Source organism: Anser anser (genome assembly GCF_964211835.1).
Source record: "Anser anser genome assembly, chromosome: 2".
NCBI lineage: Eukaryota > Metazoa > Chordata > Aves > Anseriformes > Anatidae > Anser > Anser anser.
In genome coordinates, this window is record NC_139721.1 from 108,629,619 (window position 1) to 108,643,021 (window position 13,403).

Genomic DNA, 13,403 nt, shown 5'->3' on the forward strand with positions numbered 1-13,403 from the left:
GCTCACCTCCCAGATGGGCTGCAGCCAAGGGTACTAAGAAAGCTGGCTCCTGTCCCTGTGAGGCTGCTTACTATCATCTTTGAAAGGATATGGAGATCAGGAGAGGTTTTCCATTACAGGAGAAAGGCAAATGATGCACCCATCTCCAGAGAGGGCAAGAAGGACGATACAGGGAACTGCAGACAGTCAGTCTCTGGGACAATCGTGGTGCAAACATCTTAGAAGTCATTTCTGAGCACATGAAAGAGACAGCGGTGACTGGGAAGAGCCAGCACAGATTTTCAAGTGTAAATCATGCCAGATGAACCTGATTACCTCCTGTGATGAATTGACTTCATCTGTGGATGAGGGGAAAGCAGAGGTTGTTGTCTACCTTGAGTTTAACAAGGCTTTTAGTGCAATATTGCACAGAATCCTCACACCCATTTCTGGGTGTTGCAGCCTAAATGGGAAAATCCTGACCGGGGTGTTATTTAAATGGGCTCACACTCTGTCTGGAAGCTGGTTACAAACTGAATTCCTCAGGGGTCTGTCCTCCCTGATATCTTTATCAGTGACCTGGAGTAAGAGACGGGATGCAGTATTATCAGGCTGTGGACTGATGATACTAAATGGAGGGCATAAGTTGGTATGCTCAAGACCAGGCCTGCCGCTCAGAGGGATTCACACTTGCTGGAGGACAGGGCCAACAGGACCCTCATGAAATTCTGTGGGGACAAATGCAGCATCCTCCATCTTGGAGCGACTGGCCCCCTGTGTAGGCTGGGGCTTGACTGGCTTGGCAACAGCTCTGCTGAAACACACGGGAGGCCTCGGGGTGGGCTGAACCCTGTCAGTGCAAACCCTGGCAGTAGCGAAAGGACGCTAGACTGTATCAAGAGAAGCACAGGTGGTAGATCAAGTGAATTGATAATTCCCTTTCACTCAGCACTCACTAGACCACATCTGGCAGAATGAATCCAGTCTGGAGTCTCCCAGTGCATGAAAGCAGTTGATAAACCTGAATTAATCCATCGGAGGGCCTACAAGATGGCTTGGGGCTGAAGCATGAGACTTAGAGGCTCAGGCAAGGGGGCTTGTTCAGCCTACAGAAGAGAACAGCAACTTTCCAGTTCCTAGAGAGGAGGTTGCTGAGAAGATAGGGCTGGGCTCTCTGCCAAAGAATGAGCAGCGAAGATCATAAACGAACACGGGAGGCTTGGGCTAGATATAAGGAAAAAAAAATGATACCATGTGGACAAATAGGCAGCGGAACAGATCACCCAGAGGGGTTGTGCTGTCTGCCTGGAGGATTTTAAGACCCAGCTGGACAAAGGTATAAGCAACCTGAGCTGGATTAGCTGACCTCCTAAAGTCCCCTGCACTCTCGATTACTTTATGATGACTCTTAGGGTGGATGTTCTCTGTAGAATTTCCTCCGTTTAGTACAGTTTACATCTATCTTTGCATTTAAAGTCATTGCATATGTTTCCTCCATGCACCAGGAAAATTACGTAAAAGGTTGCCCCCCTAATTTTAGCTGGACAAGATCTAAGACAACTTGAGCAAAAAACTTCAACAGACAGGATGCGACAATTTTTTTTATTGTTTTTAATACGAGTGAATAGATTAAAAGATCTGAAATGTTTTAAAGCAATATACATACTGAATAAATAATATGCACAGGAGAGTCATGTCTACATTATAACACTGGCTAGTATTCAGAATACTTAAAATAAATCCAGTGACATTGGATAAAGTCCATAAAAATGCTATCCTGTCTTCCCTTGTATGAAATTGTTCAAGTATAAAAAAATCCAATACAGTGTAAAATACTAAATTCCATTTCGGTCAAGAATAAAAATTGCAAGTATTGTAGTTTCACAGGACAATGTAAAGCAGCATTTCCTAGCAAAGGGAAAAATAGTCAGTCTACATACAGATGAGTGAGAAAACTGCGCTAATGTATTTGAGAGGTCTACATGGACATCTATCAGAGGGAAAAAGAATGAACTAGCAATATTTTATGTAAAAACCTAAAAAAGTGTTAATTTAAGAGTACCCTCATACAGTGCACTTACTGAATTTAAATAAATCCAAGTCAAAATCCTTAGTTAATTAGGTTAATATTTAATATGCTACATCTAACCCTACTAAATAATTTATGCCATGAGATGAATACATAATTTTACAGTGTCACATCTAAAGTTGCTTTCTTTAGAGCGCAGCATAGTAAAACTTTCAAAATAAATATTTCTTTTTAAATAGCATAACAATTAAGGCACAGTATAAATCACATACCATTAACCCTTCAAGAACTGCAGTCTTGATAACAAAAGTTGCCTTGTGTACTGTATGTTCACTAATAAATATTTTAAATATAATCCTGAAATAGATATTAAAATTGTACAAATGGTTTCAGAAAAGAAAATTCCCTTAAAACAGTTCTTAAAGGTTTTAATTCATTAAGCTTCATCCTGCCTTTATTCACAAGTTACGAACAGATGCAATAAATAGAAAGAGAAGGCTGTTGTAGTAAAGGGCTGATCCTATTTTAGAATCAGAATAGCTGACACCAGCAGTTAAAGTTTCCCAAAAGTGAAACAGGATGGGGCGAGGGATTAGGATGTGACAAGCTCATCACATGAGCACGAGTGATGTGTTCTGTCCAGAACTGTCTGTGTTATTGATTGTCTCTACAGCTGTTGCACCCCTTACTTCCACATCACTTGCTCCATAGTTCCACTCATCCAGAGGACAGATAAGAAAATAACTTTGGTGCCTGTCCGCCATCTTACTAGCAGGCCATCTTCCTCGGATTGTTCGATGCCCATTAGTGAAACAGTGGGAAGATGCTATCTCACGAAGACAGCTTCTGAAAGCTACAAAGGACGATCAGTGCTTTAAGCTTGTTTCCTCTTAAAATGGATAAAGGTTACATATTGCTGACTCAGTTTTTTCCCCTGGTTCAAACTTTTTGAGTACCATATTCTCACTTATAAAAGGCAGTTTTGCTTCCCTGATACTGTAAAAAATACACCTTTGCTTTTTTGGTTCTTGTTTGTTTGTTTGTTTGTTTTAAAATACGAAGTCCCATTGCTACTCTGCCACTCTTTCATGACAGTACAGTATTTTTTTTTTGCCATTTTCTTCGGGATTGCTACTTGAAACTAGACATGCCACGCTACCCCTCCCCTCTAACAACATGATTTGGATGCATACTGTATGAAGACAGTGGAACAAAATTCTTTAGTTTCGCAATAGCATCGCTTTCCTTAAAGCTCCTTAGTTAACATCAATTGTCTCTGAACAACTACTTATACTGGAAGGCCGAAAAGAGGAAGAGAAAGAGCGAGCTTCCTTCAGGAGTCCATCTGCTATTGCATACGGTCTGCCTGCAGCTGTTGGGGTTGGTACTGGCCAAAAGCCGCAGCGGCCGCAGCGGCCGTCCCCGGTGCTGCTGCGGTGATGGGCTGCTGCACCGCATAGCCGTAGCCCCCCGCCGCCACGTACCCGGCGGCAGCTGGCGAGGCGGCGTACGGGTACTGCTCATAGGCGGCCGCGGCGGCCGAGTACTGGGCGTACGCAGCTCCGGTGTAGTCGATGTAGGGTGTAGTGGAAGCAGCGGCTGCTGCGGGCTGCACGTGGGGAATTACCACTCCGGGCTGCACAAAAGCCTGTGGATAGACATAGTGAGCAGGGATCCTGTTGAAAGATGGGAGAGGGAGTCAGAGGTGGTAGGCGAGTCAGCGCCTAAGCGTCACATCCATACTCCGAACTAAAACAAACTCAATTTAGTTGTTGTTATGTGCATAGGGTTGCCACAATAACAGGGCTGAACGGACCAATTATCTGATCGCTGGCCCAAAGAGGTGTGTTGCTCCAAAGCACAGCATTCTAGCTGACAAACAGGAGTGTTTAATGTCGCTTGAGGATAATACAAGTAATGCTATTAAAACCTTTAGAAGGACCAGGATTGCTGATGTCACTTTTAAGGCAACTCTAAAGGAGTAAGCTTGATTGCAGTATGTTTTTCAAAACACCTACAAGCGTGTTTTTTTTTTTATGCTGCTCCTCACTGAACTACTTGACTCTTAGTGAAATTATTTCCTGTGAGTACTCTTATTATTAGTAACTGAGCAGTTTGACAGCGTCACCGTAATGAGTTTGACAATAGCCAATAAGGCAACAAAACGGTTTAACCCTGATTTTATGTAAAGTCTTCTCGGGGGGGCAGGAAAGACGAGTGTATTGTGGCAACCCTACTTAAGTTGCTATGCAGACTCAGCACACATTAATTTCTCTGCAACCTCAGTCACCCTTATTAAAAATAAGAAAAAAAAAAAACAACACAGGCGACAAAGGAGTTTAAATAAAGTTCACAAGTGTGGTAAACACAGCAAGAATCACACTTTCCAAACGAACTATAGTGCAGCTCACTCCGTCACAAGAGGCCATTGAGGGGAAGCTACATAGATGCTATTAAAATCCATAACAGTGACTCCTAAGTACATGTGCATCACACTTCTATAAAGTTCATAAGGACACAAGGGTCAAACCTGTTTGATTATCAGGCCACTGATGTTCTGTTTTGTGCCAGCTTGTTTATTTCTATGCAAGACATACAGCATAGAGTTTTTTGGGAGGTGGGCATAGGATTAAGTCTAAATAGATCTGGTGCTTAACAAAAGCAAAAACAAAAACAAAAACACAGATTTATGGCTTAAGCAATAACCATTCTGAACAGATCAGTACACACACTTTCCCGTCTTCTCCAAGTCACAAAACTTGCTTCCTTGGCTTGTTTACTTAGCCCTTCAGTTTTGAAAACTGGTCATATCATTGTTTTAGCATACAAGAATACATATAAATTCATCTCATAGTCGTGTATTATCATATAATACAATTTTTAGAAATAACACATCTAACATAATTTTCATTTTACATTCATAGTCCTGTCTCACATCTGAATTTCCACAGGGAAGTCCTTCATGCATGGAACTCAGTGCCAGAGAGTGAATCTTTATAAGTCCATGAAAAACTGCTTGTGCAAATTTACTACTATTTGATACTGAATTTTTTTTTTATTTACCTTTACACAGAACTCGAAAGACTGCATAAAACTTTTAGTGCACTGTAAGCACAGATGCAAATTGCAATGGTACAATCTGTCCTCCAAATGCAAGTTTTAATTGAAAGGTTTTTGTTTGTTTAATTTTTAAATTAACTTCAAGAACTACTTAAATGGTCAACAAGGAAACATTTCCATCAGAAGGGACACTGACAACTAGATTCGCAGCAAACCACAGTTAAAAATACGTGATAACCAGACTTCGGAACAGCCCCGTTTTCTTTTTAGGAGAAAAAGAGCTCAGTGGAGTGAATAAGAGCGCTAGCAGAGAGGAGTTTGCAGTTGCCGTGTTTCAGAACATGACACCACAACATGAACACCACAATCATAAAAACCCAACATGTCAACGGAATTCATGTCCTACTGTGTGAAGGGAGAAATGAAAAAAATGAGAGTGACAAATAGGGGGTGGGGAGGGAAAGAAAACATAAAACAAAACAGTAAGTTGGGTTTTTAAAACTCACCTCATTTATGAAGTGATTAGCCAGAAGTGCATTTGAAGCATACTTAAGCTGGCTCTGTGCATTTAAATATACATCATTACCTGAGCTCTCCATCCGAAATGGATGAGCAAAAACAAGCATTTTGCATTGGTCACCAGCCAAGCACAATCCTAACAAATAAAACACCATGTTTCTTAAGTATTAAGTAAAGAGGAACAAGAACAAATTTTAAGTCAGTGAGAGCCTTTTCTGCATCATGTAAGAGTCCATTTAACATCACATCACAGTACTTGTTACATACGGCATTGATGAGACAGAATAATTCCAACAGAAGGGATACAATAAGAGAGCTTATCTAGGTGCTTGTGTTGTCTCGAATTGATGTTACTAAGATTTTCTTAGGACATTAGGACACTCTACCGTATCCTTGAACAAGACGGAAAGATACATGTGCTCCCACTTAAACTCTTGTGACTTGTTTTATTAAGCCAAGAAAATAACAGGTGTTGAAGTTATGAAACATTATCTGTTTGCCACGTCTTACCCTACAATAAACATAAACCCTGTGCAGGCTCCTCACCACCATGCCATTTCACACATGGTGATTGACAGCGTAAGCTGCAGTGGGGCTATTTTTGATCATCTGTCATGCTGCAACTGTTTTGAGTCGAGTAAAACGGCTTTATATGGCCAAAGTAAATTTCTACCTTCTGCAGAGGCCAGCACATGTAGACCTCAGCCATTCAGAACCTCACTGCTTTTAATGCTCTGCCAGGTCAAAAGTTGAAAAAGCAATTTCCAATTAGGCTGGATATCCTTAGACTCATTAATTTTAAATAAAAGCTGCTGCTTTGTTCTTGAAATTAAGTGTGTGAGAATTGTATGTGGTTTAAGCATTCTTTCCTGGCTGTAGTTTTTATTTTGCAACATATATTTGTTGTTTTAAGCTTTTGCACTAAAAGCAAAGGAAAGCCACATTTAACTTTAGCAGTAACTGTAGCTTTGGGATATTCAAAATGAAATGGCATACGCTCCTGCCACATGCCTTAAGACTTTCATTGTTGTTTTAACAGGTTTGTGTTTTACTAAGACCTCCGAATACAATCCTGTAAGTGATAATAAAATGACAGCTAATTGTTTCAAAGGAAAGAAAGGACTTTCTAGACTAATGCAGAAAGCTGTGTCATACAGAAATTCATCGGTAGTAACACATAAGTGACTCTCAACATTACATTCTTGAGAAAGTAGTTATTTAACTTGGACAGAAATGTTTTGCTCTGGACCATCATCAGGTTTTGTAAGCATAGAGAGTAGATTTTAGTCAATGAACAGGTTTCCTGAGTGCAGGAATAGGATACAGAAGCATCAAGAGATACAAGACCCTTGACATCCTTCCTTTTAAATTTGTGTCTGGTAACAGTAAGAGGACATTTAGCATTCTGCAGGTTAACTTTTGACTGTTGTGGCTTCATTCCCTAGCTCCAGATTATCAGTAGTCTAATATTATACAGATCTTTTGATCACAAACTCAAGAGAAGGCATTTCCTTCTCTCTTAAGGAAGGCTGAATTGCCTAATTCATAGAAGGCAGGTAGTATCAGCTAACCATTTGATAATAAATTTATTAACTTGGGATTTAACTTGGGTCTGAACTAAAAACTAAGAGAATGTTCTCATTTTGAGTGAGATACACGTTTTAGACAATAAAAAGAGGGGAAAAAAATTTCCAACAGGACAAGTCATCACCTGCACCAGTGCCTCTGCATAACCTTGTATTTTTCCATCAATGTTAAAGTAAAAATTACAAAAGCAAAATGAGAAAAACTATTTTAGGAGGCAAAGTCATCCTCCCCCTCCATAAATTCCTATTGAATTCAGAGATAGTATTTTAATAAACAATCCTGAAAACAGAGCTGTATAGATAACCAGTCCTGTGATCAAACAGCTTCCTAGGAAACACACCAACAATAAGATAGATGCTGAATTTAAAGAGCAGGGTGAAATGTTAATTGGTGGATGAGTTGGTCTCTGCAGTACTGAATAAAGAAGAATTCCCAGAATTTAAATGCTTCGTGCATTGAAGCTAATCTAGTTGCTGGCTCCCTCCACCTCAATAATGTTGTACTTAATTCAGAATATTGTCCTTACTGTATCTTCTCAGTAAAATAATGTAACATAATCCAATTATCTTCAGTTTCTTGCTTGGTAGGTAGGAAATCGTAACAAAACACTGCTGACCATGCCAGAGCATGGCTGCACCTCACTAACTTGCACTCTGGTAGGAAAAAAATAAAAACAAAATGTTTGGTGCTTTTATGTATGGATTAGCAGAGTGTTGGTAGTGATTCATCACTACAACCTGTTTAACACAGCGTATTAGTAAAGTGTACTTTTTCAAAGTGCAACTGCACAGGAAGAAGAAAGGCTTTAAGGTGACTACATATTTCAGTGCAATCCATGCAACATCCTCTACGAGTGAACTCTTAGATGAAATAGATGAAAGTAAGCACCGAAACAACCCCACTTTATTCTCAAGGAAAAAATAGAATGAAGGTGTTAATTCATCCTAACAAATGCTGTTCTTCCTAATCCAAACTGTATTCTTTAGAAAAGACACAGGTTACTGGAAATTTTGAGGGGGAAGCAGGGTTAATAATCTCCTTTGTTTGCACATAGCAAAAGAATGGCAGAACCCAAGAATTAAAAATGACCAATTTGATATACACACTACCATGGGACTAATGTTCCTTTTCTTCAGATTTATATACATTGCATTAGAAATAAAACCTTATTCAGCGTGCTGGAAGAATTTCCCTGACCTGAACAAGATTTAAGTGACCTTAAAGGCTCAGGGTAAGTAAAGCAAGAAGGAGCCCTATATTTGCACAGCCCTTGAAGCAAGGGAGTGCACAGGGTCTCCTTCTTTTTGCTGTGCTCAGAAAATAGCCTCTCCACGGCTGATCCCCGGGCAGTCCACTGGGTCTTCTGAGCACCAGTGCTTGAGCAGCTCTGCAGACAGCACACTCCACCTCCTGCCTACCTTAGTGCAGGCATCATAAACTGATCGCTGCATATACACTGTTGGTTCCTCACGCTTCAAAGCAGTCAAACAAAATACAGCAGAGGAAAATTATAGGAAGATGAAGAAGAAGAAAAAAAAAATACAAAGTTTTCCACAACCTCTCCAAGTGTCTCCGAAGAACAAACATTCTCTTTTAAGAGTACATAAAGTATTCAGGAAAACTTCTTCCTACAGTTTTGAGGACAGGAACTTTACCTATAGATGAACTGAGAAGCTGTTCTTGCTTAGTAACAGCTAGGTGCACTATTCTAGCTTTTCTAGTCAAATAAACAAAATACATTTGTGACGCATTTTCCCTACTTTATTGTTAGCTTACTCATTAATTAGCAAAATGCATTATTTTGCGATGTGCCTCTCAGCCAGTGTGCATTAGTGAAGTGACACTGTATGGGAAGTTTAAAGCAGACCTCACCTCCTAATTATATGCCTATAAGAAGCAAGAGTTAGAAATACTTAGGGATAGTATATTCGAGTAAAGGAGAAATATGCTATTTATTAAAGTCAGAGTGAAGAAAAAAAAATCTCCAATTAGACAGCCCAAATGGACGCACATTGTTAATAAGGAGCTCCACACCCCTCCCAAGAACAAAACCCCCAAAATTATGAACATGCAAGCAATATGTTGATTTACTTAAAAATCAAGAAGTCACACGATTTAGCACTCACTACAAAATAAGGTTAAAAAAGTCACAAGCTACAGCTTGAAAGCAAGGAAACAAAAAAAGGCCCTTTGCTCCCCATGGCAAAGTCACTCCTCAACAACAAAAACAAAATTAAAAAGACCCCCCCAAAAAACTTTCACTACAGCTCTTTCAAGTAAATAAAAGCACACAGTTTAGCTATCAACACCACTTCATTACTGTAATAAATAAATAAAAAAGCACACGGAGGTCTATTGACTATATGAAAAAAACATACATGCATCGTTAATCACCATTTTAGCTTGTTTGTGTTTGAGTCTACTGGTTACAGAGTTTAATTCCAAACAGAACTATTCCACCTCTTATCATCATATCCTTCTGATCAGTTATCTTAACTGTAAACGATCCCTGTCAGATTAGAAAGAGATAAATAACATTGAGTCAAGCTGAAAAACGAGAAACGGGGCACAGCAATCTTGCATAAAGTCATACCTCCTTGTTTTATCATAGGGTCATACGGGACTGGACTGCTTAGGTGGAAGGGACACGTCCCACACAACTTGACTCGGCTACCGCATTCAGAACATTACCAACACGGTGAGCACATCTACGGGCATACGTTTGCAAGTCTGAGAGCTTCAGTATTGCTGGTGAGTTTATAAGGCTGCTACTGCAAGAGGCCTTCAAGGATCATACTTTTTCTTTCTATTTTTTTAAAAAAAGATTTTTCCTCCCCTGTTTGAGGTCCCATTGAACAGACTTACCCAAAAGGCCTCTGTATAAGAGCTGGATGAAGCTGCTGAACACCAAAGGCAAAACCTACCAACAAAAACACATCACATTCTCTGTATGAGTGTTCTTCTGCTACTTGTTTATGCTGTACACGCACACGCACACAAACACAGAGTAACAGCCTTCACCAACAACCTCCACTGACGATGCCTGTAAGGCTGTAGAACCACAGATTAGAAAGCAAAATATATCAACCCATACACACAAACACACACATGCATACAGAAATTAAAACAGTGATGTGCATTTTCATAGAGATGTTCAGAAGAATGACTTTGGCTAAACAATGAGCACAGAGTTTTCATTAACTTCTTACTTTGTGCTCCAGCCTGGTCCTTAATGCCAGCCCCCACAGGATGATACAGTATTTGTGTACTTTCAACAGAATCAAATTTGAGCCCTCTCTGCACATGAGGACTGAACATGGGGGTCAAATCCTAACTTCATTTCTCTTCTTCAAATGCTGCCCAAGCATAATGAACTCCCCCCTTTCCTTTGTGGGCACTAAATTACTCACAAGAGTGTTCCTCGGGCTAAGCACGCAGGAATTCAGAGCAGCTTCCTTTAGAGCAACAGTGTGCACACACTCTGCGTTCCCAGCTCTCTCGGTGCGAAGTTTGGGAACTGGACAGGACATCACACTGGCTCAGATGTGGGCTTAGGAAGAGCCGTTTCATTTTAAACTTTGCCTAACAGCTCCCATCTGCCTCGGGACTTTGCTTTAAGTTACTGTTTGTATTAATAAGACCGCACACATTGGAAGCGATTCATCCCTAGGCCGATCGTTCCCTGCAGCGATACTGTAAATGGTCAGCGCCACCACATTCCCTGCAGTGGGAATAACCACTGAAGTGTCCGAGCTGTGGAAATCTTCCTGGAGAACTTCAGATATGTCAGTCCTGATTGCTTTTGGCGTTTAAACAGGGCTTGTGTAGCGAATAGCCAGCAAAGTGCCTACACGCTGCCTTCAAAAACCGAAACCAAAGCACACCCGAGGGACATGCAGGACGGCACGACCTTTTAAAAGCTTCACTGCCTGCAGAAACCTCAGGCGCACACAGACAAGCCGTGGGGGGCCACATCCTCACCTGGCTGCATTATCCTCGGCTTGGCGCCCAGGTACGCCAGGTTGACGTTGGCTTTCCTGCCGTCGATGATGGGGTTGGGGTCCTTGCAGGCTCTCTCTGCAGCGGCTCTGTCAGCCATGGTGACCTGGGGAGGGGTGGGTGCGTGGGTTATGTGCACGGTGGGTGGTAGTGGGGCAGCCCCCAACCCTCAGCAGCCCCCGGCCACCCTTAGGGGAGTGGGCTGAGGGGCTGAGGGGTGGAGGGCACGGGCCGGGCGCCGCTGGCGGCAGCCCGCCGGGCAGATAACCCCCGGAGCGGCCGTATCGGGGAGCAGCAGGCGCCCCGGCGGGGCAGCCAGGAGCCAGGAGATTCCCCAAGCTTCACGCCTCGGCCGGGAGGGAAAAAGAAAGAAAATGAAAGAAAAAGAGAAGGAGGAAGAAAGAGAGAAAGAAAGAGAGAAAAAAGAGAGAAAGAGAGAAAGAGAGGGAGAGAGAAAGAGAGAGGGAGAGAGAGAAAGAGAGAGGGAGAGAGAAAGAGAGAGGGAGAGAGAAAGAGAGAGGGAGAGAGAAAGAGAGAGAGAAAGAAGAGAAAAAAGAAGAAAACTAACAGAGGAGGGGGAAGCAAAGCCCCCCGCAGCTGTGGCCCCGCTCCCCGTTGCCCCCCCGCAGCCCGGCACTTACAAAGCCGTATCCCCGGGACTTGCCGGTCTGCCGGTCGGTGATGACCACCGCCTCCTCGATGTCGCCGAAGACCTCGAAGTACTTGCGCAGGCTGGAGTCGGTGGTGTGGTAGGGCAGCCCCCCGACGAAGATCTTGGTGTAAGTGGTGTCCTTCTGCGTCGTGTGCATCTTCCGCCCGGCCCCGCGGGGCGCCGCGCTCCGCACCCACGGGTGGCCGCCGGGGCGAGCCCCCTGCTTGCCGGTGAGCCCCTCTCCTCCGCGCCCCCTGCTCCCGGCTCGTCGGCCCCCTCTCTCCCGGCCCTCCCGGCTCCCCCCGGCACCCGGCTACGGGGCCAGTCCCTCTCGCAGCTTCCTCCTCCCTCCGGATCGCAGTCCCGCAGCCTCCGGGGCTCCCGGGGTCGGCAGCGGGAGGAAAAAGAGGAGGAGGAGGAGGAGGAAGAGGAGGAGGAGGAGGAGAGGCACCGGGAGCCGGCAGGAGCAGCGGCTGGCAGGGCAGAGCAGCGCACAGCACAGCAGCACGGCAGCGCGGGGCCTCCCCCCCCTAAAAGCCACCGGGTCGGGCACTCTCGGTTCCTCCTCCTCCTCCTCCTCCTCCTCCTCGCAGGGGCGGGGACGGCGGCAGGCCGGCCCTCCCGGGGCTGGCACACAGCTGGCGGCAACAGCTGGATGCCCCCCGCACGCCGGGACCCCCGGGCGAGGGGCTGCTCCGGGAAGGGGGCGCCCCAGGGGGGGCTGCGAGCCGCCCGAGCGCGGCTTGGCTTCGCCCCGGGCTCGGGTGGCTGAGGGGGGTCCGGGGGGGTCACCGCTGCGAGCATCGCGTGGTTGCACCCCAAGCTGCAGGCAGGGCTGAGACCCCAGCCCCTCGGCCCTGTGCCCCCAGGGGGGCAAAGCTTGGGCGCTGGGGCGGTGGTGGTCGCTCTTTGTTGCTCCGGGCACAGGGCGAGAGAAATTGGTGAAGCTGCTCCCCTCGTCTTTCCCTCCTCTGGCTGCCCCTGCCCTGTGCAGCGGCTGGGAAGGACACAGAGGAACAAAAACTGGGAAGGGCACAGAGGAACAAAAGAGAGGAGGCCTGTGTGACATGGAGGACTGTGGGAGCTGGGGGGGAGGGAGGCTCACAGGGAGGCAGGAAGGATGGGAGGAAGGTTAAGGATTGGAGAAAACAGATGTGTACATGTGTATAGGCTTCTGGGCCATTCCCTTGTGGTCACAGAGTCTTGATAAGTGCTCGTGTCTCTTTTTCCTCCTTCTCCTAGTGCTTCTGGCTGTTGGACTTTTTCCTGTGGAGTCCCTTGTAAAAAAGAGTGCACCAGTTTGCAGAAGGGGCTTTGACAAAACTTTTCAGCCCCTCCAGTACCAAACCTTAACCACAATGACAACACTTACCCCTAGACTCGGGCCCTGCTTGCCCCATTTCTAACCTTGGCCCATCTGATTTTTTTCAGCAGCCTTTGTCCTAGTTCTAAGGCCTGTACAATACCTAGGCCATGCTGTCACTAAAACTAGCCCCAGACCCTACCTGAGCCTTCAGATTATCCAGATTAAATCATTGGGGTTAGTATGTTAACACTAACTGAGATTCAAGCCTAGCA

At 44.4% G+C, this 13,403-nt stretch overlaps 1 protein-coding gene and 1 long non-coding RNA gene across 2 annotated transcripts in view; one reads left to right on the plus strand and one right to left on the minus strand.

Annotated features, from left to right (window-relative positions):
* Positions 1–6,798, plus strand: part of LOC310895441 — a 31,134-nt gene extending 24,336 nt beyond the window's left edge. Inside the window, exon 3 of the long non-coding RNA XR_014580691.1 lies at positions 120–6,798. This is a non-coding gene — a long non-coding RNA (uncharacterized lncRNA). The remainder of the gene's footprint in view (positions 1–119) is intronic.
* On the minus strand, positions 1,568–12,862 carry RBM24 (RNA binding motif protein 24). Its single transcript, XM_083826833.1, has 4 exons — positions 11,815–12,862; positions 11,156–11,279; positions 10,040–10,094; positions 1,568–3,684 (listed from the first exon to the last, which is right to left on the minus strand). Exons 1-4 carry the CDS (start codon positions 11,980–11,982, stop codon positions 3,357–3,359), a joined length of 675 nt encoding a protein of 224 aa, XP_083682959.1. The 5' UTR covers positions 11,983–12,862; the 3' UTR covers positions 1,568–3,356.
* Between the last annotated feature and the right edge of the window lie 541 nt (positions 12,863–13,403).